Source organism: Macaca mulatta, chromosome 11 (assembly GCF_049350105.2).
Source record: "Macaca mulatta isolate MMU2019108-1 chromosome 11, T2T-MMU8v2.0, whole genome shotgun sequence".
Lineage (NCBI taxonomy): Eukaryota > Metazoa > Chordata > Mammalia > Primates > Cercopithecidae > Macaca > Macaca mulatta.
Window position 1 is genome coordinate 111,229,455 of NC_133416.1, and position 25,341 is coordinate 111,254,795.

At 41.9% G+C, this 25,341-nt stretch overlaps 1 protein-coding gene across 7 annotated transcripts in view; it reads right to left on the reverse strand.

Annotated features, from left to right (window-relative positions):
- Positions 1-25,341, reverse strand: part of GLT8D2 (glycosyltransferase 8 domain containing 2) — a 74,126-nt gene that overhangs the window by 16,274 nt on the left and 32,511 nt on the right. For 5 of the 7 annotated variants that reach the window (XM_015152545.3, XM_015152541.3, XM_015152544.3 and 2 more), the window contains 2 exons: positions 12,690-12,736; positions 8,131-8,223 (listed from right to left, as the gene is read on the reverse strand). In XM_015152545.3, coding sequence (XP_015008031.1) covers positions 8,131-8,223; positions 12,690-12,708 — 112 coding nt within the window. In that variant the 5' untranslated portion in view covers positions 12,709-12,736. 7 annotated transcript variants of the gene reach the window in all.

The window sequence follows — 25,341 nt, forward strand, 5'->3', positions numbered from 1 at the left end:
AAAGCCTCATTTGTCCAACAGTCCTCAGCTCTTCCCTGAATCAGAATATTTACTTTGCCTACACTGCTATAAGATACTCGTTGTGATTTTCCCTCTCCTATCCCCACTCTAGTCAACTTTCTCAAATGTTGACAGCAAGAGGAAGGAGGTAAAGGAAAGAGCATGACTAATGCACAAGATAAATAATTTTTCTTTTGAGCCTGGCTATGCTATAAAATACCAAAGCCATAACATCATACTTTAGTGTCACAATACAACTTTCAGCCATGGAGAAGAATAATGATCCATAAGTAGAGTATCCAGTATCCACTATAAAGTATTCATCTGATTTTTACTTAAAGCTCTCTGTGTGTGTGTGTGTGTGTGTGTGTGTGTGTGTCTCTCTCTCTCCACCCCCTTTCTCCCCCTGCCGCTTCTCTTTCCGATCCTTTTTGGAAAACCTCTATCCCTGAGGTCCAGGGTAGTTCTAGCTGATATTTCATTCAATAAACATTTCTTGAAACTAACTACCAGGTACTGTGTTTTGTGTAATTTAAGACACGTTGAATGGTCTCCTCTTTCTCCTTCTACATCTTTTCTACCAGCTAGCTACTGCATCTGAAATTTCCACCACTAGAATAATTTTGTTTTCACAATATATATACTGACATGAGAGAATGCTCATAAAACACTGTTAAGGAGGAAAATACAAAATTATCTCTAGTATTTGATCACAATTTGATACGTACATATTTGCAAATGGACCTATGTCTATTTATGGAGTTAGGAGTGATTTTGATTTTATTTATATTTCTTATACTTTCCAAAGTGACTAAAGTAACCATGATATGGTACAGCTCTGTGTCCTCACCCAGATCTCATCTTGAATTGTACCCCTATAATTCCCACATGTTGTGGGAGGGACCAAGTGGGAGATAATGTGAATCATGGGGGTGGTTTTCCCTATACTGTTCTCATGGTAGTGAGTAAGTGTTATGAGATCTGATAGTTTTATCAGGGATATCTGCTTTTGCATCTCTCACTTTCTCTTGCTGCTGCCATGTTAGAAGTGCCTTTCGCCTCCTGCCATGATTCTGAGGCCTCTCCAGTCATGTGGCACTGTAAGTCCAATTAAAACTCTTTTTCTTCTCAGTCTCAGGTATGTCTTTATCAGCAGCATGAAAACGGACTAATACAGTAAATTGGTACCTGTAGAGTGGGACGTTGCTGAAAAGATATCAACAAATATGGAAGCAACTTTGGAATTGGGTGACAAACAGAGGTTGGAACAGTTTGGAGGGGTCAGAAGAAGACAGGAAAATGTAGGAAAGCTTGGAACTTCCTAGAGACTTTTGAATGGCTTTGACCAAAAGCCAGTTAGAGACATGGACAATAAGGTCCAGGGTGAGGTGGTCTCAGATGTACATGAGAAACTTGTTGAGAACTGAAGCAAAGGTGACTTTTGTCATGTTTTAGCAAAGAGACCAGGGGGATTCTGCCCCTGCTCTAGAGATTTGTGGAACTTTGAACTTGAGAGAGATAATTTAGGATATCTGGTGGAAGAAATTTCTAAGCAGCAAAGCATTCAAGAGGTGGCTTGGATGCTGTTAAAGGCATTCCAGTTTTATAAAGGAAGTAGAGCATAAAAGTTCAGAAAATTTGCAGCCTGACAATGTGATAGAAAAAAAAAAAACAAAAAACATTTTTTAAGGAGAAATTCAAGCTGGCTGCAGAAATTTGCGCAAGTAACAATGAGGAAAATGTTAATCCCCAAGACAATGGGGAAAATGTCTCCAGGGCATGTCAGAGGTCTTCACAGCTGCCCCTCCCATCACAGGCCCAGAGGCCTAGGAGAAAATGGTTTTGTGGGCTGGGCCCAGGGTCCTGTGCTGTATGCAGCTTAGGGACATGGTGCCCTGCGACCCAGCCACTCCAGCCATGCTGAAAGGGGCCAACATAGAACTTGGGCTGTGGCTTCAGAAGGTGCAAGCCCCAAGTGTCGGCAGCTTCCACATGGTGTTGAGCCTCTGAGTGCACAGAAGTAAAAAAATGGGGTTTGGGAACCTCCACCTACATTTCAGAAGATGTATGGAAATGTCTGGATGCCCAGGCAGAAGTTTGCTGCAGGGGCGGGAGCCTCATGGAGAACTTCTGCTAGGGTAGTGCAGAGGAAATGTGGGGTAAGAGCCCCCACACAGAGTCCCTACTGGGGCACTGCCTAGTGGAGCTGTGAGAAGAGGGCCACCATCCTCCAGATCCCAGAATGGGAGATCCACTGACAGCTTGCACCGTTGCTGGAAAAGCTACAGATACTCAATGCCAGCCTGTGAGATCAGCTGGGAGGGAGGCTGTATCCTGCAAAGCCACAGGGTAGAGCTGCCCAAGACCATGGGAACCCACCTCTTGCTTCAGCATGACCTGGATGTGAGACCTAGAGCCAAAGGAGATCATTTTGGAGCTTTAAAATTTGACTGCCCTGCTGGATTTTGTACAAGCATGGGGCCTGTAACCCCTTTGTTTTGGCCAATTTTTCCCATTTGGAATGGCTGTATTTACCAAATACCTGTACCCCGATTGTATCTAGGAAGAGGAAGTAACCAGCTTGCTTTTGATTTTACAGGCTCATAGGCAGAAGGAACTTGTCACAGATGAGACTTTGGATTGTGGAGTTTTGAGTTAATGCTGAAATGAGTTAAGACTTTGGGGGACTGTCAGGAAGGCATGATTGGTTTTGAAATGTGAGGACATGAGATTTTGAGGGACTGGGGCGGAATGATATGGTTTGGCTCTGTGTCCCCATCCAAATCTCATCTTGAATTGTACTCCCACATTTCCCACATGTTGTGGGAGGGACCCAGTGGGAGATAATGTGAATCATGGGGGTGATTTCTCCCATACTGTTCTCATGGTAGTGAATAAATCTCATGAGATCTCATGGTTTTATCAGGGATTTCCACTTTTGCATCTCTCATTTTCTTTTGCTGCTGCCATATAAGAAGTGCCTTTTGCCTCCCACGTGATTCTGAGGCCTCGCCAGTCATGTGGAACTGAAAGTCTGGTTAAACCTCTTTTTTCCCTCAGTCTTAGGTATGTCTTTATCAGCAGCATGAAAACAGACTAATACAAACCATGAGTTATTTTTATAAACAAACCCCAAAAAAAGTTTCTTAAGGATTATTCCTTTTGGACTAAGTTATAATCTTATGGAGGTATCATGTGACATGTTACCTGCTGCCCGTGAAGTGATCGGCCACAAATGCGAATTTGTCTATGTTTCTTCATTGCTGGAAAGTTCCTCATTGGTTCCTAAAAGGTAAAGCCACATTTCTTCGCCTGGCACACAAGGCCCCTCATGATCTAGCCCCTGCTCACTTCTCCAGCCTCACCTCCTTCTATTTTAGCAACATCAAACTCCTCGTGGTTCCCTGAACACTACTCTTATCTTAGTGCCTTTGCACATGATGTTCCCAATGTCTGGAATGCTTTCAATATCCTTTTCTGCATGGCTAACTCTTACATAGTCATTCCAAATGCAGTATCAACATCATATCCTCTGGGAAGCTTTTAACAGCTCCCTACACAAATTAACACACATCTTCTCTATGCTGTGGCCTTGCCTATGGTTGAATTTATTAATTGCATTGGAATTTATTTGGTTGCATGTCTTCCCTCTTTCTCCTATTATACTAGGAACTCTGTGAGGGCGGGTATCTTGTTCATCTCTGTATCCTCTGCAGCTGTCCTAGTGCCTGGCACATAGATTTTCAATACAATCTGAACAGATGGGTGAATATTAGATATCTCTATTTGAGCACTTGCCACAATGCACTGGAAGAATCTATTTATGTGTCTGTCTCCTCCACTAGACTATAAGCTCATTATACTATCCCCACTGAGTCTGGCACTTTGGAAGTGCTTAATGAAAGTTTGTTGGAATGAACTAAATGGAATTGATAAATGAGCTTCAGAAAACGGGGCCCTTGAGGAATAAGAGGGAAGGGTCAAAAAGCTGGGGCTGTGCCTGGCTGCCAGACTCAGGCAGAGGCCTTCATCAGACAGTGGGAAGCACAAGGTAAAAGGAAAGTGTCCTCATAAAAGAGGGGACACTCCAGAAGAAGGTCAAACATTGAGTGTCCAGCTCTGCTGCCAACACATGACACTGCCACGCTCCTTAGGGGCCTCTGCCAGGTAGAGAAACTGAGCACTAACCCAAGCCAAAAATGCTGTTCTCTGCCAAAAAGTTTCCCCTGGACAGAAAGAAGGACAAACGCACACTGGAGAAATGTGGCGGAAAGGCTTATCAACTGTACCTTCTTCATCAATGCTCCATCCTTGCAGTTTCTTTAGGAATTATCCGCTCCACTATTCGGATTAATTGTACCAACTGGTGCCTGAGCCAAAGCATTAAAAGGTTGGCTATGGGAAACTATTTGGTGCCTAACAAAAATATTAAACATCACAATACTGGCAGAATGGAATAGAAATGATACTGCCTTTGTCCATTCCATAAGCAGCTCTGATCAAGCCACGCCTATTCCTAGAAGAAAGGAAATGTCTGCTCTCCTAATGCCATGACTCAGAATGCATTTCAAATAAGGATTGTTTTAGCCAAGTGTATCAGCTTACCTCTCCCCAAGTGGGACAGCTGTGAGTGACCAGCACACTAATCACAAGAAAAGTACTGGGAGATTACATGCAATGTCACAATGGAGATATTACAGAGAATGCCGCCATGTCTTACTTGAACATAGGACTTCACAGGACCTCTGGACATTAACTTAGAACACTAGTTCTTTGAATTAATGTTTTTTAAATTATAAAAAATAATATGCAATTATTGAAAAAATTTCAGCCCAAAGAGAAGAGTATTTGGTAAATTGTGACTGTTTTCTGCAGACCTCTCACTCCCACTCCGAAAGTAGACCTCTGCTTTATAACAATATATAACACAACCAGTGTGGTGTGTGCCCCCTAAACCCTTCTTCATGGTAATACTAAAGCATATATACCTGGGCCAGGCGCAGTGGCTCACACCTGCAATCCCAGCACTTTGGGAGGCTGAGGTGGGCAGATCATCTGAGGTCAGGCATTTGAGACCAGCCTGACCAACATGGAGAAACCCCGTCTCTCCTAAAAATACAAAATTAGCCAGGCATGGTGGGGCATACCTGTAATCCCAGCTACTTGGGAGGCTGAGGCAGGAGAATCGCTTGAACCTGAAGGCGGAGGTTGTGGTGAGCCGAGATGGCACCATTACACTCCAGCCTGGGCAACAAGAGTGAAACTCTGTCTCAAAAAAAAAAAAAAAAAAAAAAAAAAAAAAAAAAAAAAGAATATATACCTTAAACACTTATTATTTAAAAGCCAAAATGGAATCATACTTTTCAGTCTCTTCAGTCTTTTCCCACTTAACATACCACAAGCATTCTTCCATACCAACACTACATTCATTTGAATGGTATTTTATAACATTGATTTTTTTTTAAATTTTAACACGGAATGGATAAACATGTGATAACGGATCCATTCATGTGGTCCAAATGCTTTGTTTCTCTGTATAGGTCTGATTAGTCAGTCAGGATGTGCATTTCTTTAGAGCTGTTTTAACAACTGTTTTAAACCCTATCCACTTCCTTCTCTGAAGAAGGGAGTCTGTGGTGGGATTAGCTGAGCGAATGTGTTGGTTTATGAGCAGGGATTGAAGCGTGAAGAGTGGAGTCAGTTCAGACGACATTTGTCTTTACGTGACTTCCTTCTCTCTCTCTCTTTTAGAACAGCTTATTGAGGTGTACATACTGCTATGGACTGAATTGTGTCCTCCAGAGTCCATTTGTTAACGTCTTAGCTCCCAGCATCTCAGGATGTCAGCGCACTTGGAGACAGAGCCTTTAAAGAGGCAATTAAGTTAAAATGAAGCCATTTGGTAGGCCTTATCCCAGTAAGACTGGTGTCTTGATAAGAGGAGGAAAAGAGCAGAATCACGCAGAGGGTCACAACCAGGAGTGCAGCACAGAGAAAAGGCCATGTGAGGACACAGCAAGAAGGCGGCCATCTGCATGCCAAGGAGAGAGACTTCAGGAGAAACCAAACCAGCTCGCACCTTGATCCTGGACTTCCAGCCTCCAGAACCAGAGAAAATATGTGTCTATGGTCTAGCCACCTAGTCTGTGCTATTTTGTTATGGCAGCCCAAGCAAATGAATACAGATTTTTTTCAATTTACCCATTGTAAGTGTACAGTTCAATAGTATTTAGTAAATTTATTGCACAACCATCACCACGATCTAGCTTTAAAAAGTTCCAATGAGCTGGCTGGTCTGTAGTCAATCCATTCCCACTCCCAGCTCTAGGCAACCACTGATCTGCTCTGTGTCTCCATAGATTTTCCCTTTCTAGAAATTTCATACAGATGGACTCATACAATATATGGTCTTTTGGGTCTGACTTCTTTTATTTAGCATAATTTTTTTTCAGGTTTATCCATATTGCAGCTTGTATCAGTCATTTGTTCCTTTTTACTGCCGAAAAGTATTTCATTGTGTAGGATGAATTACATTTTTTGCATTCCTCACTAGTTGATGTACATGTGAATTGTTTCCAGTTTGGGGCTACTATGAATTATGCCCTAAGAGCTTCTGTATATATGTCTTTGTGTGAAAATCATTCTCTTTGCAGATTCTATTTTCATTTAGATTAGATTATACATGTTTTTAATTATTTTTAAATGAATTTTTAAATTACAAAATATAATCAGAAAGAAATGCCAGCATCCTGGGAATAGGGATGTTGTTTTGTTCACTGCTGTGTTTCCAGTCCCTAAGTGTCTGGCTGAAAAAACAAACAAACAAACTGTGGAATAAATGTATGTAACACACCAAGTAACTGTATTCAGAGTCTCACTCTATCATCCAAGCTGGAGTGTAGTGGCACTATCAGGGCTCACTGCTGCTTAGACCTCCTAGGCTCAAGTAATACTCTCATTCCAGCCTCCCAAGTAGCTGGGACTACAGGCATGCCCCACCATGCCCAGGTAATTTTTTGTGTGCATGCAGACAGGGTCTTGCTTTGTTGCCTAGGCTGGGCTGGTCTCAAGCACCTGGACTCAAGTGATCCTCCTGCCTTAGCCTCCCAAAGTGCTGGATTACAAGTGTGAGCCACCATCGCCAGCCCGTAAGTGTGTATTTGTTTGATTGATATAAAATGTAAATCAGCTGGGCACGGTAGCACATTCCTGTAATCCCAGCACTTGGGGAGGCCAAGGTGGAAGGACAGCTTGAGCCCAGGAGTTCAAAACCAACCTGGGCAGCATGGCGAAACCCATCTCTACAAAAAGTACAAAAAATTAGCTGGATGTGGTGGCACACTCCTGTAGTCTCAACTTCCTGGGGGTGCTGAGGCCAGAGGATTGCTTAAGCCCTGGAGGTCGAGGCTGCAGTGAGCTGCTATTGTGCCACTGTATTCCAGCCAGGGCAACAAAGTGAGATTCTGTCTCAAAAAAAAAAAAGTAAATTAATTAAAAATGTAATAAACAGTGCTTCTTGATTTTTATGGAAGTTGACTTTGTGTGTGCATTGGAGTTGTGAAGGTGCCATCTCAGGCAATTCACCCCCGAGGAGGGAAACAAGGCTCTCAGTATAGCTGGGAGAGAACAAAGGGCCAATGAAGGGCCATTTTCAAGTTGAGAGTTATGAGGCTGACTTGCACTGATGGGAATGAACCAGCAGGGAGAGGAGAGAGAGGGCGGTTTCCATAAGCAAAGTCATTGAGAAGTTCCAAAGAGATGGGGTGTGGAGCAGTGCACTCACCCTGTGGTCCAAGAACCCACAGCATCAGCCTCAACCAGGAGCTTATTGGAAATGCAAATCTTGAGGCCCCACCCCATACCTACTGATCCTACACCTCGCAGGCAGGCCCAGTGCTATGTTTTAACAAGCTCTCCATGCAACTCTCACACATGCTAAAGTTTGAATAGCACCGACCATCCTAGGTCTCAACTGAAAAGGTGTTCTAGGGCAGATATTCTACTAGCAGGTCCTTGGGAGTTGACCAAGCTGTCACTTGTCCCTGAACCCAGCTATTGAAAGGACCTAGAGGAACACATTCAAACCACATTCCTGGGTATCCCAACTCAATGAATTCCATGTCCGCTCACCTGCATCATTCTTGGACACAGTCCCCTTATGAACTTTCTTATACAGAATCACACAGAGGGTCACGATCAGAAGGAACAGCAGCACCTGATTAACTGAAATAGAAATGGAAACACATTAACGTTGAACCTACGAACCTGAAATCACGTGACAAAGTTTAGAATGGTAGTGTGAGTAGATTCCTTCCATGACACAGAGTGGTGTCTGAGACCTTTCTATAAGCAGAGAGCATATAAAGAATTAACCTGACCAGGTGTGGTAGCTTATGCCTGTAATAACAGTACTTTGGGAGGCCGAGGCATGTGGATCACTTGAGCTCAGGAGTTTCGAGACCAGCCTGGGCAACAGAGTGGCACCCTCTCTCCACACACACACACACACACACACACACACACACACACACAATTAGCTGGGTATGGTGGCATGCACCTGTATTCCCAGCTACTAAGGAGGCTGAGATAGGAGGATAGCTTGAGCCTGGGAGGCGGAGGCTGCAGGGAGCCAAGATTACTCCAGCCTAGGTGACAGAGCTAGACCCTGTCTCAAATACAAAAACAAACAAACAGAAAGAATTAACCTGGAACACTATTGTTGCTCAGGGGTCTTGCATCTTTACTGAATTTGTATATCAGTTCTAACAGTTTTTTGCTGGAGTCTTTAGAATTTTCCAAATATAAGATTATATTGGCCAGGTGTAGTGGCTCACACCTGTAATCCCAGCACTTTGGGAGGCTGAGGTGGGCAGATCACATGAGGCCAGGAGTTCAAGGTCAGCCAGGGCAATATGGTGAAACCCTATCTCTACTAAATATACAAAAATTAGCTGGGCGGGATGGTGCATGCCTGTAATCCCAGCTATTTGGGAGGCTGAGGCATGAGAATTGCTTGAACCTGGGAGGTGGAGGTTGCAGTGAGCCAAGATCACACCGCTAGGCAATACAGCAAGACCTTTCTCCAAAATAAAACAAAACAAAAACATATCATCTGCAAACACGGATAATTTGAGTTCTTCCTTTCCTATTTGGATGCCCTTTATTTCTTTTGCTTGTCTGATTGCTCTAGCTAGGGCTTCCAGTACAATGTTGAATAACAATGGTGAAACGCAGCCATCCTTGTCGTGTTCCAGATGTAAGAGGAAAGGCTTTCAGTTTTTCCCCATTTAGTATGATACTAGCTGTGGGTCTGCTGTATGTGGCTTTTATTTTGTTGAATTTATGTGATTCTTCTTTTGAGCCAGTAGTAATTATAAATACATGTTCTTAGCCATTATGACACAGTTGCTTCTCAGTTAATTCAACCCTTGGTCAAGGATGATGTGCAGGCCGGGTGCGGTGGCTCACGCCTGTAATCCCAGCACTTTGGGAGGCCAAGGAGGGTGGATCACTGGAGGCCAGGAGTTTGAGACCAGCCTGGCCAACATGACAAAACCCGGTCTCTACTAAAAATACAAAAATTAGCCGAGTGTTGCGCATGCCTGTAGTCCCAGCTATTCAGGAGGCTGAGGCGGGAGAATCACTTGAACCTGGGAGGTGGAGGTTGCAGTGAGCTGAGATTGTGCCACTGCACTCCAGTCTGGGCGACAAAGGGAGACTCTGTGAGAAAGAAAGAAAAAGGAAAAGAAGAAGAAGGAAGGAAAGAGAGAGGGAGAGAAAGAAAGAAAGAAAGAAAGAAAGAAAGAAAGAAAGAAAGAAAGAAAGAAAGAAAGAAAGAAAGAAAGAAAGAAAGAAAGAAAGAAAGAAAGGGAGAGAGAGAGAGAGAGAGAACAAGAAAGAGAAAGAGAAGGAGAAAGAAAGAGAGAGAGAGAAGGAAGGAAGGAAGGAAGGAAGGAAGGAAAGAAGGAAGGAAGGAAGGAAGGAAGGAAGGAAGGAAACATTCTTGCCCTGGGTAAACAGAAGACCCCAATGCCTCCAAGCCTCCAGGTCTGTTTGTTCCAGTGATGTTGGCCCTTGGGATCTGCTGAGAAGTAGATTGGTGTAAAACAGTGTTTTCTTGAATATGGAACACATAGCACCAGTTGTGCATGAAATGACTGAGGAAGTTCATGTTCATAGCATTAATATTTAATCACCATATGAGAAAGTCAGTCTTTCTGATTTTATGTGCAGGAACGCAACAAAAGCTACCCAGAATTGAATCACATTCTTCTAATTGTATACGTGTTTAAAGCTACCTTTTTTTTAATGATAGGCGATCATTCTGTTTTCATTTACAGTAAGGATAAAAACTTTCTATTATGAAGTATAAATTTTAAAAATTAGTCAAAGAAAAAAAAATTTTTTTGAGATAAGAGTTTTGCTCTTGTTGCCCAGGCTGGAGTGCAATGGCACAGTCTTGGCTCACTGCAACCTCCGCTTCCTGGGTTCAAGCGAATCTCCTGCCTCAGCCTCCCAAGTAGCTGGGAGGCCTCCACCACCATGCCTGGCTAATTTTTGTATTTTTAGTAGAGACAGGGTTTCACCACGTTGGCCAGGCTGATCTTGAACTTCTGACCGCAGGTGATCCGCCCACCTCGGCCTCCCGAAGTGCTGAAATTACAGGCATGAGCCACTGTGCCTGGCCTAAAGAAAATATTAAGTAACGTTTAGGACAGAAAGAACACAACTGATGAAAAATTGAGAAGATGCATGGTGGCATGTGTAGTGCACACCTACCTAAAGTTTGGGAAAAGTTGGTAGAAGGGAAGAAGGTGTGAATTTGAAGTCAGATTCAAATCTCCTTTCTACCACCTCCTAGTTATATGGCCGAGGGGTATCTTAACCTCTCTGAGCTTGGTGTGCTTATCTGCTGAATGGAGATTGTAATAATAAGCATTACATTGTACTACTGTTTTGAGAGTTAACCAAGGCAATGCAGGCCCGATAAAGACTTTACAAATGGTTATGTACCACTGTTGTTATTATTTTATTTTATCTTTTTTTTTTTTTTTGAGATGGGGTCTCACCTCAGTTGCCCTGGCTGGAGTGCAGCAGTGTGATCTCGGTTCACTGTAACCTCAACCTTCCAAACTCAGGTGATTCTCTACCTCAGCCTCCCAAGTAGCTGGGAGTATAGACACATCACCACATCTGGCTATTTTTTTGTATTTTTTTTAGTAGAGATGGGGTCTCACCATGTTGCTAAGGCTGGTCTTGAACTCCTGGACTCAGGCAATCCACTTGCCTCAGCCTCCCAAAGTGCTGGGAATACAGGCATGAGCCATCGCACCCAGCCTGTATTTTTTTTTTTTATTATTTTTATGCATCAAGAGACTTAATCTATTGACTTCATATGCATCTATTTTTTGGCCTCTATGCCTTTGTCTTCCCATTTGTAAAAGAGTCTCCATGGATGCCTTCCAAAGCTACATCCTGAGGCTATGATTCTATTTTGCTGACACCCAGTTCCTCCCTGCCTTAATGGATTATCAGATTCAGCCAGGGACAATCAGATACTAGACTCAGTTTAAAACAAAATTATAGAGAAGCAGAAAATGGACAGAAAATGGACAAAATTCTACAGTTTATCAACAGGTTCGATTAATATTCACCTGCCACAGCCAGGCACAGTGGCTCACGCCTGTAATTCCATCACTTTGGGAGGCTGAGGCGGGTGGATCACTTGAGGTCAGGAGTTCAAGACCAGCCTGGCCAACATGGTGAAAACCCGTCTCTACTAAAAATACAAAAATTACCCAGACAAGTGTGTCTCATGCAATATTTGGGACATACTTATACTAAAAAATTATTTGTTGTTTATCTGAAGTTTAAATTTAACTGGTTGTCCTGTCCTGTGTCTATGTTTGCTGAATCTGGCAACTCTACCCTGACAGTCACAGAATTAGGTTACTATGTTTCTCCTCAAATTCACAAACTACTGGATCTAAAATCAGAGGCAAATCCAGGTTCTGATGGGTCTGAAGATTTGAGGTGACTCTTTAAGACTAAGAATACAAAATCACAAATTACAAATGCTAAATTAGCTACAAACATGAATATTTATTCCGAATGAGAAAATGCGTTATTTTTGCAAGTTTTATAGAACTATATGATCCCTGTTGTAAGTTCACTTCCACTTCTTCTTCTTTTCTTTTTTTTTGAGACGGGGTCTCACTCTGTCTCCCAGGCTGGCATGCAGTGGTGCGATCTCAGCTCACTGCAGCCTCTGCCTCCCAGGCTCAAGTGATCTTCCTGCCTCAGCCTCCTGAGTAGCTGAGACTACAGGTGCCCGCCACCACGCCTGGCTAATTTTTGTATTTTTTGTAGAGATGGGGTCTCGCCATGTTACTCAAGCTGGTCTCAAACTCCTGAGCTCAACTGATCCGCCCACCTCGGCCTCCCAAGGTGCTAGGATTATAGGCGTGAGCCAGTGCGCCCAGCCAATAAGTTCACTTCTGACTAAAATACTGAACAACTCTCCATGGGAATCATCCAGAAATGATGATGCCAAAAAGTGCCTGTGGGAAAACTATCCATGAAAATCAAAGATAATCCAAGAAAGAAGAAAAAAGCCAAGCCCGAGCCTCAAAACCATCCTCCCCAAATATCTGTTTTTAAATCATTATTTTCAAAAGTTGTAATCTTACTTTTTCGTAACAGAGCCATGTGTATTCACTCAGATAAGAACCGTAACCTGTGGATTAAAGAAAAAAATCTGTTTGAAAGAGAATCAACTTAAAAGTCATCAACAAGTGTTAAGGACTATGCCTTCTCTGAAAGACTGATATATCGTGAAGTGTGTGATCATTTTCTACTGCTCCGAATCTAAAATTTTGGAAACAAAATAAATACAGTCCCATGTCTTCAAAAGTGATGCCTGTGGTTGAACAAACCTTACTAAGGGTCCTCAAAAGCTAATCTTTAGTCGTCAGAATTTTTTTTTTTTTTTTTTTGGTGACAGAGTCTCACTCCATCACCCAGGTTGGAATGCAGTTGCGATCTTGGCTCACTGCAACCTCCACCTCCCAGGTTCAAGTGATCCTCCTTCCTCAGCCTCCCAAGTAGCTGGAACTACAGGCGTGTGCCACCACTCCCAGCTAATTTTTTTATTTTTAGTAGAGATGGGGTTTTGCCATGTTGCCCAGGCTGGTCTCAAACTCCTAGCCTCAAGCAAGCCATCCACCTTGGCTTCCCAAAGTGCTGGGATTACAGGTGTGAGCCACAGTGCCTGGCCCAGAATTTTTTTTAACCTCCTGCAAAAAGAGTTCTGTCAGCCTTCTGGGTCAGCATAGCAGATGGCCGTAACTGGAAGTATCACACTAGAAGACTTCCTTGATCTAAAATATCAACCCTATGCTATCTTTCTACTATCAGAACTTCATTCCTTGATAAGGAAGCTTTTGCATCTTCAGGAATCCCTTGGAGGGGCATGCATTATACTCAATTCAATCATTCATTCAGTATTTACATATTGAGATCCTACTAAAAGCCCAGCACTGTGCCACTTCCCAGTGATGTACCAACAAATGAAACAGTCCTGGTCCCTATCCTCCTGGAGCTTTTGGTCCAGTGGGGGAAACAGATATTAAAATGTGACACATAAAAGTATTAGATTACGGTAAGTGCTATGAAGGAAGCAAAGGAGATGTTGGGATAAAGATGAACAGGGGTAGGGAGTGCATCAGGAAGAGAAATCAGCAAAAACTTCATTGAGGATATGGCATTGGAGGGAAGGAAGAGCAAGAGCCAGACAAGGGCAGAACATGCAGAGGAGCATCCCAGGCAAAGGGAACAGCAAGTGCAAAGTCCCTGGGGCTGGAAAGAGCTCTAAATATTCTAGGAACTGCAAGAAGCTCAAAGTCTCTGGATCACAGTGGATCAAAGGAGAGACTGGATGGAAGAGGCCAGAGAGGTACCAAGGGACCGGATACTACTGTGCCTAAAGAGGAGTTTGGATTTTATTTTAAGTGCACAAAACCCCCTCCATCAGTGTTTAACTTTGTTAAAGCCCTAAAGCACTGTTTTCCAAACATTCCCAAGGGAATTCTGAAGGTAAAGGAGAGTAAACACTTAACATTGCTCACAATGAGCTCAAAGTTTCACGTTTTTTGTTTTACCTTCAAATTCATGGGAACTGTGCAAGAATTAGTGGAAAGGAATCACTCCTTCAACTGCTGGCAGAGTTCGCCCCTCAGGGAGAAAGCTATCTGTTATGAAAGCCAGGTCTTCTGTGCCTAGGTGAGATGGCCAGGTGAGAGCAGGGAAAAGCTAACCTGGTCTGAATAAGGGATGAACCAGAATCCTAAGGTTCGGCCACAGCCCAAGAAAAAATGTTATTAGAGGAGAAGGAAAAGTCCAATCACTTACCCAGGAGAACTTCCTTTCCTATGGCAGGCCCAGGGACTATTCAAGAACAGATGTCCAATACTCAGCCCACAATCTTCTTTCACTCTCTGCACCTTCTAACCTCAGCCCACCTCCACACTGCTCTTCCCACAGGACCTAAAGTGACATTTTAAGTGTTTTACCGGGTGTGGTGGCTCACTTTTGGAGCCCAGGGTGGGCAGATGCTTGAGCCCAGGGGTTGGAGATAAGCCTGGGCAACATAATAAGACCCCCCTGCAACGATCTCTACAAAAAAATACAAAAATTAGCAGGCATCGTGGTGCATGCCTGTAGTCCTAGCTACTTGGGAAGTTGAGGCAGGAGGATCGCATGAGCCCCGGAGGTTGAGGCTGCAGTGAGCCATGGCTGCTGCACTCCAGCTGGGAGACAGAGCAAAACCTTGTTTTAAAAAAGAAAAAGAAAGAAGAGAGAGGAGAGAAGGAAGGAAGGAAGGAAGGAAGGAAGGAAGGAAGGAAGGAAGGAAGGAAGGAAGGAAGGAAGGAAGGAAGGAAGGAGAGAGAAAGGAAAGAAGGAAGGAAGGAAGGAAGGAAGGGAAAGGGAAGGGAAAGAAGGAAGGAAGGAGGAGGAGGAGAAGAAGAAGAAGTAGAAGAAGAAGAAGAGAGAGAGAGAAAGAAAGAAAGAAAGAAAGAAAGAAAGAAAGAAAGAAAGAAAGAAAGAAAGAAAGAAAAGAAAGAAAGGAAGGAAGAAAGGAAGGAAGGAGAAGGAGAAGGAGGAGGAGAAAAGAAAGAAAGAAGAAAGAAAGAAAGAGAGAGGGAGAGAGAGAAAGAAAAGAAAAGAAAAGAAAGGAAAAGAAGAAAAACTGCTGCTTTCAGAAGAGCTGCCAGATTTGTCATGTGTCTTTTTGTAGCCCCAAGCTCACAGCAATAATATTCCAGGGGATGGTCACTGTGGGATGAGAAAGTTTATCTCATCCCACAGTAGGATGTTTATCAGGTCCCAGATTAACATCAGGAGGGGGCATGCTTTCAGCGTGACTGCAAGGAGAAGGGAACACAAATGGAAAGAAAGAGACCCCTGGAAGAAAGGCTGGAGGACTGTCAGAGACAGATTTGGGGTGAGATATGCCTGTTTCACATTGTTATACATGATTAAAGTAATTAAAATACCCACCTCTACCCAACTTCATGTAACCCAATATTAAAAGGCCTTTTTGTCTCTGTGTTGAAGATTACAGAAAATATAGGGGGGGTAGACTGGTAGAAAAAGGGAGATTTTTTTGGTTGATAGTCTTACAGGATTTATACTGAACATATTTAATAACTCATATGGCCTTTGGCACTGATCAATCAAAATGGGTACCAGTTATAAATGGCTGGCACAGTCCCACAGAAGTGTTCTGACTAATAAATAGCAGCTTTGGCACCTACAGAATGTCAGATCATACTAATGTATTATCTATTTATACATACAAATAAGCACAGGAGATTCTACACACACACACACATACACACACACGCACACACACATGATGCATTATATTTTGCTAAGCAGCAAGAACTATAACTGTCACATCATCAACCATTCTCATATTCTATCACGCCAACTTTTTACATAAAGTCCTTTGCATAAGAAAAATGCAGGGCAAATTCTAAGAGGCCTATCAACTAGGTGTATTCCAAGAACAACTTATTTTAACAAAAGAGACCAGCTGCTGCTTCAGAGCATAAAGAATTGGCCCATGAGAACTATTTTTCTGCCAAGGTATTTGATACATGTTGACAAGCATATTTATTTCTGGTCTTCTGGATTTACACACATTTCCTACTGTGAGTTCTTTCTTGATGTTCTTAAAAATTGCTATGCATCAGGGGGAGGGAGAGCATCAGGATAAATAGCTAATGCATGCGGGGCTTAATACCTAGGTGATGGGTTGATAGGTGCAGCAAACCAGTATGGCACACATTTATCTATGTAACAAACCTGCACATGTATCCCAAAACTTAAAATAAAATAAAATTTCAAAAATTGCTATGCATACTGTTTCTCTTTTATTAGGTAGTATTTTCTGAATTCTTTAGACTGCATTGAAGAATCAGAAAGAGCGCTTCACCCAGGGAAACACAAATGGTTCTGTATAATAAACATTCAGTATATCTGTTTTCATTTTAAATAGGCTTCTTTTCCATGACACATTTATTAAAGGAATATTACCATGTCAGCTGCAAAATTTGACATGTTGATTTTTAAGTTTTTTAAAATTTACACACATTAGAATTTACTTTTTTGTTTCTGTCATTCTATGGACTTTTACACATGCATAGATTCTTGTAACAACCACCACAAATGGGATAGAGAACAATGCCAACACTCCTAAAGAATTCCCTTGTGCTGCCCCTTTGTAGTCAGGCCCTGTCCAACACCTAGCCCTTGGCAACCACTGATCTATTCTCTGTCTCTATAGTTTTACCTTTTCCAGAATGTCATATAAGTGGAATCCTACAGGATGTAATATTTTGAGAGACTCTCTTTTTTCAATTAGCATAATGCTTTTGAGATTCATACTTGCTACTGCCTTTACCAATAGTTTGTACCTTTTTATTGCTGAATAGTATTCCACTGAATGGATATACCACAGTTTATCCATTCACCCACTGAAGGACACTTGGGTTGTTTCCATTGTTTTGTGATTATGAATAATGTTTCTATAAACACTTGTTTACAGGTTTTAGTGTGAATAGAGGGTAACTACCTAGAAGTGTTATTGCTAGGTCTTTTGGTAGATATATATTTAACTCTATAAGAAACTGCCGGCCGGGCGCGGTGGCTCAAGCCTGTAATCCCAGCACTTTGGGAGGCCGAGACAGGCAGATCACGAGGTCAGGAGATCGAGACCATCCTGGCTAACATGGTGAAACCCCGTCTCTACTAAAAAATACAAAAAACTAGCCGGGCGAGGTGGTGGGCGCCTGTAGTCCCAGCTACTCGGGAGGCTGAGGCAGGAGAATGGTGGGAACCCAGGAGGCGGAGCTTGCAGTGAGCTGAGATCTGGCCACTGCACTCCAGCCTGGGCGACAGAGCAAGACTCTGTCTCAAAAAAAAAAAAAAAAGAAAGAAACTGCCAATCTAAGCTGGTCACAGTGGTTCATGCCTATAATCCCTGCACTTTGGGAAGCCAAGGTGGGAGGATTGCTTGAGCTCAGGAGTCCAAGACCAGCCCTGGCAACATAGTGAGACCCCTGTCTCTATGAAAACAAAACAAAACAACAAAAACCTCAAAAACCAAATGTGGGGAGTTAGAGAAAAAAAATTAGCCAGACATGGTGGTGGGCACCTGTGGTCCCAGCTATTCAGGAGGCTGAGGTGGGAAGATTGCTTGAGCCTGGGAGGTTGAGGCTGCAGTGAGCCACGGTCGCACCACTGCACTCCAGCCCAGGTGACAGAGAGAGACCTTGTCTGAAAAAAAAGGAAAAGAAAAAGAAAGAAATTGACAATCTTTTTTCCTGAGTGGAAACAGAAACTGACAATCTTTTTTTCCTGAGTGAAAACATTTTCATTTTGATTCCCACTAGCATGGTGAGAAAGTTCCAGTTGCTCTGTGTTCTTGACAGCACTTGGTATTGTCGGTATTTTTTTTATTTTAGCTGTTATAATGGGCGAATTGCATTGTGATTTTAATTTGCATTTCCCTAATGATTACTCATGTTGAGCATCTTTTTGTGTGTTCATTTACCATCCACATATGGTGAAATGTCTGTTTAAATCTTTTGTGCATTTTTATAGAATTATTTTCTTATTTTTGAGTTTTGGGAGTTGTTTATGTATTCCAGATACAAGCCCTGTGTCAGGCCTCAGTGCTGTGGCTCATGCCTGTAATCCCAGCAATTTGGGAGGTCAAGGCTGGCAGATCACTTGAGGTCAGGAGTTCAAGACCAGCCTGGCCAACATGGTGAAACCCTGTCTCTACTAAAATACAAAAATTAACCAGGCTTGGTGGTGTGGGTCTGTAATCCCAGCTACTCGGGAGGCTGAGGCAGGAGAATTGCCTGAACCTGAAGGCGGAGGTTGCAGTGAGCCAAGACTGTGCCACTGCGCTCCAGCCTAGGCAACAGAGTGAGACTCTGTAAAAAGAAGAAGAAAAAAAAAAAGCACTGTGTTATGCGATTTGCAAATACTTTCCCCTGGTATGTGGCTTGTCTTTTCAGTCTCTTAATAAATTTTGCAGAGCAAAAGTATTTCATTTTGATAATGTCAGATTCATTTTCTTTTTTTTCTTCTTTTGAAACTGGGTTTTACTCTATTACCTAGCCTCAAGTGCAGTGGTACGATCTCGGCTCACTGCAAACTCCACCTCCCAGGCTCAAGCAATTCTACCTCAGCCTCCCAAGCAGCTGGGACTACAGGCGCACAGCACCGCACGCAGCTGATCTTTGTATTTTTTATAGAGATGGGGTTTTGCCCTGTTGCCCAGGCTGGTCTTGAACTCCTGAGCTCAAGTGATCTGCCTGCCTTGACTTCTCAAAGTGCTGGGATTACAGGCATGAGCCACCACACCTGGCCTTTTTTTCTTTTATAGATCATGCTTTTGGTATCATATCTAATAATTTTTGGCCTAACCTAAGGTTATAATGACTTTCTCCTATGTTTTCTTGGAGAATTTTATAGTTTTAGACTTAATATTTTCATTTAGAGTTAATTTTTGTATATATCATGAAGTGTAGATTAAACTTCATCTTTTAGCATATGGTTATCCAATTGTTCCAAGACCATTTGTTGGGAAGGTCATTTGTTGAGATTGTTGTTCCTTCTGTGGAACTGATTTTTTTCTTTAATATTTTGTTCCAATTTCAAGGTATTCAAAGGGGACTTGAAATCTGGCAAGAAGTTTGAACCTAGAGGGATAACATGTGTCCCAAAGGAGAGAGCAAGTGATCAACACAGGTTTTTTATTCTCTCCTATACTTTCTACAGGAAGAATTACAGATCCGATTAGTCATCAGTGACTAAAAAGTGAGCTACATCATCAAATAAAGACAATAATGTGGCCGGGTGTGGTGGCTCACACCTATAATCCCAGCACTTTGGGTGGCTGAGGCAGGCGGATCACTTGAGGCCAGGAATTCGAGACCAGCCTGGCCAATACAGCGAAACCCCATCTCTACTAAAAATTCAGAAATTGGCTGGATGTGGTGGGGCACACCTGTAATCTCAGCTCCTTGGGAGGCTGAAGCATGAGAATCACTTGAACCTGCAAGGAGGGGGTTGCAGTGAGCCAAGATCACACCACTGTACTCCAGCTTGGGTGACAGAGAGAGACTCCATCTCAAAAAAATAAATAAATAAATAAATAATGTTCTCAGAGTACTATCAGAACCAAGCAGGCAAGAAAAGGATTAACCTACCATGAAAAACTTTCAACCAAACATTTCCCCAAACTCAAATTCGATCTTTGCATTATATTCTGGAGTATTTTATTTATGCTCTGAAATCAAGAAGGCTAAGACAACCTTCCTCTATTCTCGAAATATATCTGTAAAGACTTCCCTTCCCAGTTTTCCCAATTTACAATGTATCTATCTATATGCTTAATACAATACCTTGGATATTCATTAGGAGAAGTGGTAGGCATTAAGCTAAGCATAGGATATGGCAGGTTTGATGAAAAAATAAAATAAAATTTAACCATTAGATAAGGATTTTAGATGACAACATTCATTTTACTGTAAAATCTAAAGTTAAATTTTGTCACCTTTTTTTTTTTTTTTTTTTTTTGAGACGGAGTCTCGCTCTGTCGCCCAGGCTGGAGTGCAGTGGCGCGATCTCGGCTCACTGCAAGCTCCGCCTCCCGGGTTCACGCCATTCTCCTGCCTCAGCCTCCCGAGTAGCTGGGACTACAGGCGCCCACAACCGCGCCCGGCTAATTTTTTGTATTTTTAGTAGAGACGGGGTTTCACCGTGGTCTCGATCTCCTGACCTTGTGATCCGCCCGCCTCAGCCTCCCAAAGTGCTGGGATTACAGGCGTGAGCCACCGCGCCCGGCCTTTGTCACATTTTTATGTCCATTCACTTGTTTGTGACATTTTGCCAATTACCCCAGGAGTTGGCAACTGACTTCATCTCACACAGAAAAGTTAATTTGCCATAAAAAACAATTTGTCTTGAAAACTCAGTTTATTTTAAAATTAAGTTGATCCTTCTTAATTATGGTCTTTCAAAGGAACTTCTGAACTTGACATTTGATGGGAGGCTGCAGACAGCAAACCAGGACTAACAACCTTTAGAAACTAACAACATGACAGAAACAGCCCAAGGAGGTAATTGAGAAAGGAAGGATATCATAGGTCCCCACGGTTTCATGAACCAAAGTGTTATGAGAATTTGCTGGCAGTCGTCTAGGAAAACTCTTCAACAGAGATTTGATTCAAGTCTTTAATTCACTGTAAACAACCAGCTACAATGTTCCTTTTATTTTCCTAGGCTACAGACTGAACACCCAAGAGCTCTGAGTGCATGGCAGTGACCCTTCTCTTCCCCTTTTGCACCTGGAAAAGAATTGGGTCAAAACAGCACGCTACTGAGGATTTTTCTGAGATAGGGTTTCAGGTACTTTTTATCCATTTAGGATTTTAGGTGATATGCATGCATCTAACTTTTGGGGATGATGGAAGCCTAGAATGATCTCTGGCCACATGGCCCCTTCTCCCACTCCATGAAACAAGACATCTGGTATCACAGGAGAGAATGGGGCAAAGACCAGAGGGAAGCCGAGCTTTAAGTCCCTCAGATCATCCACTTCCTGGGCATCCCAGTTACAAAAACCAGTAACTTCACACTTTTTCCTTAAACTGTTTTGAAATGAGGTTCAGTTTCTTGCAAATGAAAGTCTTTACAAATAAATTTGCTGTGGCCAGAATGGTGTGTGAATATGGGGAGCAGTTTGCAGGGGTCAAAGGGCCCTTGTGGCTACACCAGGGGTCAGGTGAATTGGGCTCCAGATAACAGATTTCACCATGTGTTGATGAAGCTTTACAGCTCACAGGCAAGGCTGGTCGGCTCTTTCCTGAGTGCTTGGTTACTGTAACAGTGAGACCACTCCAGAGGCAGAGGAATAGTAAGTGCTGACTCATCTGAACAGGGGGTTCATCTTTCCCTGTCCAGTGTGTTGCCAACTCTGAAATCTCTTTAAGATGAAACAAGAGGCTTTAGGATGCAGATAATGGCACGCCAATTGCAACGCACAGCAGTAGTGAGCCAAGAAGGTAAGTTCCTGAAGCCGATTGTTGTAGGAAACCTTAAGCCATATGGTGGGAGTGGTGTCCTTGAGAAGCATGTAGTTTCAACAGAAAGTTTGCTTTAAAAAAAGTGTGTGTGTGTGTGTGTGTGTGTGTGTGTGTGTATAATTGCATAAAGATTTGGCATGCCTGAATTTCATCCTCTCCTTCCTCTCTACAATTTCATCTCATCTCTGATGGTGGCACTTCTTGGGTTTCAAAAAACAACAAAAAAAAAACCCAAGCAGACAAGACACAGTTTCTGACTGAGGGCACTGAAATCAAGTGGAAAATCAACTGGAAATCCTTTTCCAACACAATTAGTGTATTAGACTGTGGGTCTTGGAGTCAGACTACCTGGGTTCAAATCCTAGCTCCACAATACATAAGAACCCCTTCCCTTGGAAACTTAAGATTCCTCACTCATAAAATGTCTGTAATACCATTTTACAATCAACATGTTAATAAGTAATTGAGGCAAAAAAACCTCAATAAATGCTAAAATGATAGGGTAAAAGGTTGTTGGGGTACAGAAAATTCACATTCTCAAAGTAATCACATTTAAGATCAACAAAATGAAACAAATTGAAATCCTGTGCCTTGAGATGTGATAAATATCAATGTGTTCCTGCCAGTGATATTTAACCTGATTCTATCATGGATAAGGTCATGATAAAATCCAAATCATGGATCATTCTGAAGACAAACTGCCCTGGTCTCTTCAAATATGTCAATGTCATGAGAGGAAAAAAAAAAAAAAAAAAAAAAAACAACACATTGGGAACTCTTTAGAGGCTTGACAATGTGACAATGAAATGGAAAGTGTGAACCTTGGCTGGGCACAGTGGCTCACATTTGTAATCCCAGCACTTTGGGAGGCCGAGGCAGGTGGATCATGAAGTCAAGAGATCGAGACCATCCTGGCCAACATGGTGAAACACCATCTCTACTACAATAATTAGCTGGGCATGGTGGCACGCACCTGTAGTCCCAGCTACTTGGGACGCTGAGGCAGAAGAATTGCTTGAACCTGGAAGGCTGAGGTTGCAGTGAGCCAAGATCGCACCACTGCACTCCAGCCTGGTGACAGAGTGAGACTCCATCTCAAAAAAAAAGAAAAAAAAAAGTGTGAACCTTGACTGCATCCTGGACCAAATGTTTAAAAAGAGCTACAAAGTTTATTTTTGGGAAATTAGGGAAATATTATGGCATTAATGTTAAATTTCCTGAGAGAATAAATGTGGTATGGTTATGTAGGAGTACATCATTGATAGTAAGAGACACATATATTCATTTAGGGGTGAAAGGTCAAGAGGTTCAGGGGTGTTTGTGTGTGGAAAGAGAGAGTGAGAGGTACAGAGACAATACTAACGTGGCAAAATTGGTTGAGCCATTATACTCTTCTTGCAACTTTTCTATAAATTAGAATCATTTATAAATAAAAAGTTGAGGAAATGAAGGTTATATAAGGCTTTATGAGGATTAAATGCAGTAATACATTTACATGCATTAAGTACTTACAACAGTGCTTGGCAAACAGTTGGAACCCCACTTGTACAAGCCATTATGATTGTGTGATCCTAGGGAAATCACTCCATCTCTCTCCATCTCAGTTTCCTCATCATTATGACTGAAGAAGACAATTCTATTAGATCTAACATTCTAGAACTTTATATAATTATGCCCTCAGAAAAGTAATGGGGGTTGAAAGAATCAACATTGTCAAAATGTCCATAACACCCAAAGCAATCTACAGATTTAATGTAGTCCCTATCAAAATTCCAACGGCATTTTTCACAAAAGTAGAAAAAAAAATCCTAAAATGCATATGGAACCACAAAAGCCCCCAAATAACTAAAGCAACTTTGAGCGAGAACAAAACTGAAGGCATCACATTTCCTAATTTTAAATTATATTTACAAAGTTATAGTAATCCAAAAAGTGTAGTACTGACATAAAAACAGACACATAGACCAATGGAATATAAACCAATGGGACAGAATAGAGAGCCCAGAAATAAATCCATGCATATATGGTCAATTATTCTTCCATAAAGGCACCAAGAATACACAATGGGGAGAGGATAGTCTCTTCAATAAGTGGTGCTGGGAAAACTGGATATTAATTTTAAAAACTTGGATCTTTATCTCATACACAAAACCAGTTCAAAATGAATTAAATATTAAATAAGTAAATATTCATTTTTATTATTTATTAATTTAATAATAACATAATTAAATGTTTAAGATGTAAAACTGTAAAACTAGAAGAAAACAGGGGGAAAGCTCTGTGGCATTGGTCTTGGCAATGTTTTTTTAATATGACACCAAAAGCAAAAACAAGTGGGACTACATCAAACTAAAAAGTTTCTGCACTGCAAAGGAGCAATCAGTAAAATAAAAAAGCAACCTGGGGAATGGGAGCGATTATTTACAAACCATATATCTAATAAGAAGTTAATATCCAAAATATATAAGAAACTCATACAACTCAACAGCAAAAAAAACCAAAAAACTTGATTTAAAAATAGGCAAAGGACCAGAATAGACATTTCTCTAAAGAAGGCATACAAATGGCCAACAGGTATATGAAAAGATACTAAACATCACTAATAATCAGGGAAATTGAAATCCAAACCACAATAGGATATCACTTCACATCTGTTATAATGGCTATTACCAAAAAGTCAAAAGATAAGTGTTGGTGATGATGTAGAGAAAAGGGAACCCTTGTACATTGCTAGTGGGAATGTAAATTAGTACAGCCATAATGGAAAACAATATGGAGGTCTCTCAAAAAATTAAAAATAGAGCTACCATATGATGCAGCTATCCTACTTTGGGGTATATATCCAACAGAAAGAAAATCAGTATCAAAGCTAGATCTGCACTCCCAGGTTCATTGCAGCACTATTTTTTTTTCTTTTTTTTTTCTTGAAACAGAGTCTCGCTCTGTCATCACCTGGGCTGGAATGCAGTGGCACGATCTCAGCTCACTGCAACTTCCGCCTTCCGGGTTCAAGCAATTCTTCTGCCTCAGACTCCCGAGTAGCTAGAATTACAGGTGCATATCACTACGCTTGGCTAATTTTTGTATATTTTTAGTAGAGACAGAGTTTCACCATGTTGGCCAGGCTGGTCTCCAACTCCTGACCTCAGGTGATCTGCCCGCCTCGGCCTCCCAAAGTGCTGGGATTACAGGCATGAGTCACCATGCCCAACCTGCAGCACTATTTAGAATAGCCAAGATATGGAACTAACCTGTGTCCATAAATGAAAGAGTAGATAAAGAAATGTGGCATATATATGAGTGTGTGTGTGTGTAGACATATATACACACAAAATAAAATATTATTTCACCTTAGAAAAGAAGAAAATAATGCCATTTGTGACAATATGGGTGAACCTGGAGGACGTTATGCTAAGTGAAATGAGCCAGGCAAAGAAAAATAAATACTGCATGTTCACTTATATGAGAAATCTACAAAGTTGAACTTACAGAAACAGAAAGTAGAAGGGTGATTACCAGGGACAGGGAGGTGGAGAAATGAGGAAATCTCAGTCAAAGGGTACAAGCTTGCAGTTATAAGATGAGCAAGTTCTGGAGACCTAACACACAGCATGGTGACGGTTATTACTAATAATGTATTGTATACCTGAAATCTGCTAAGAGGGTAGATCTTAAG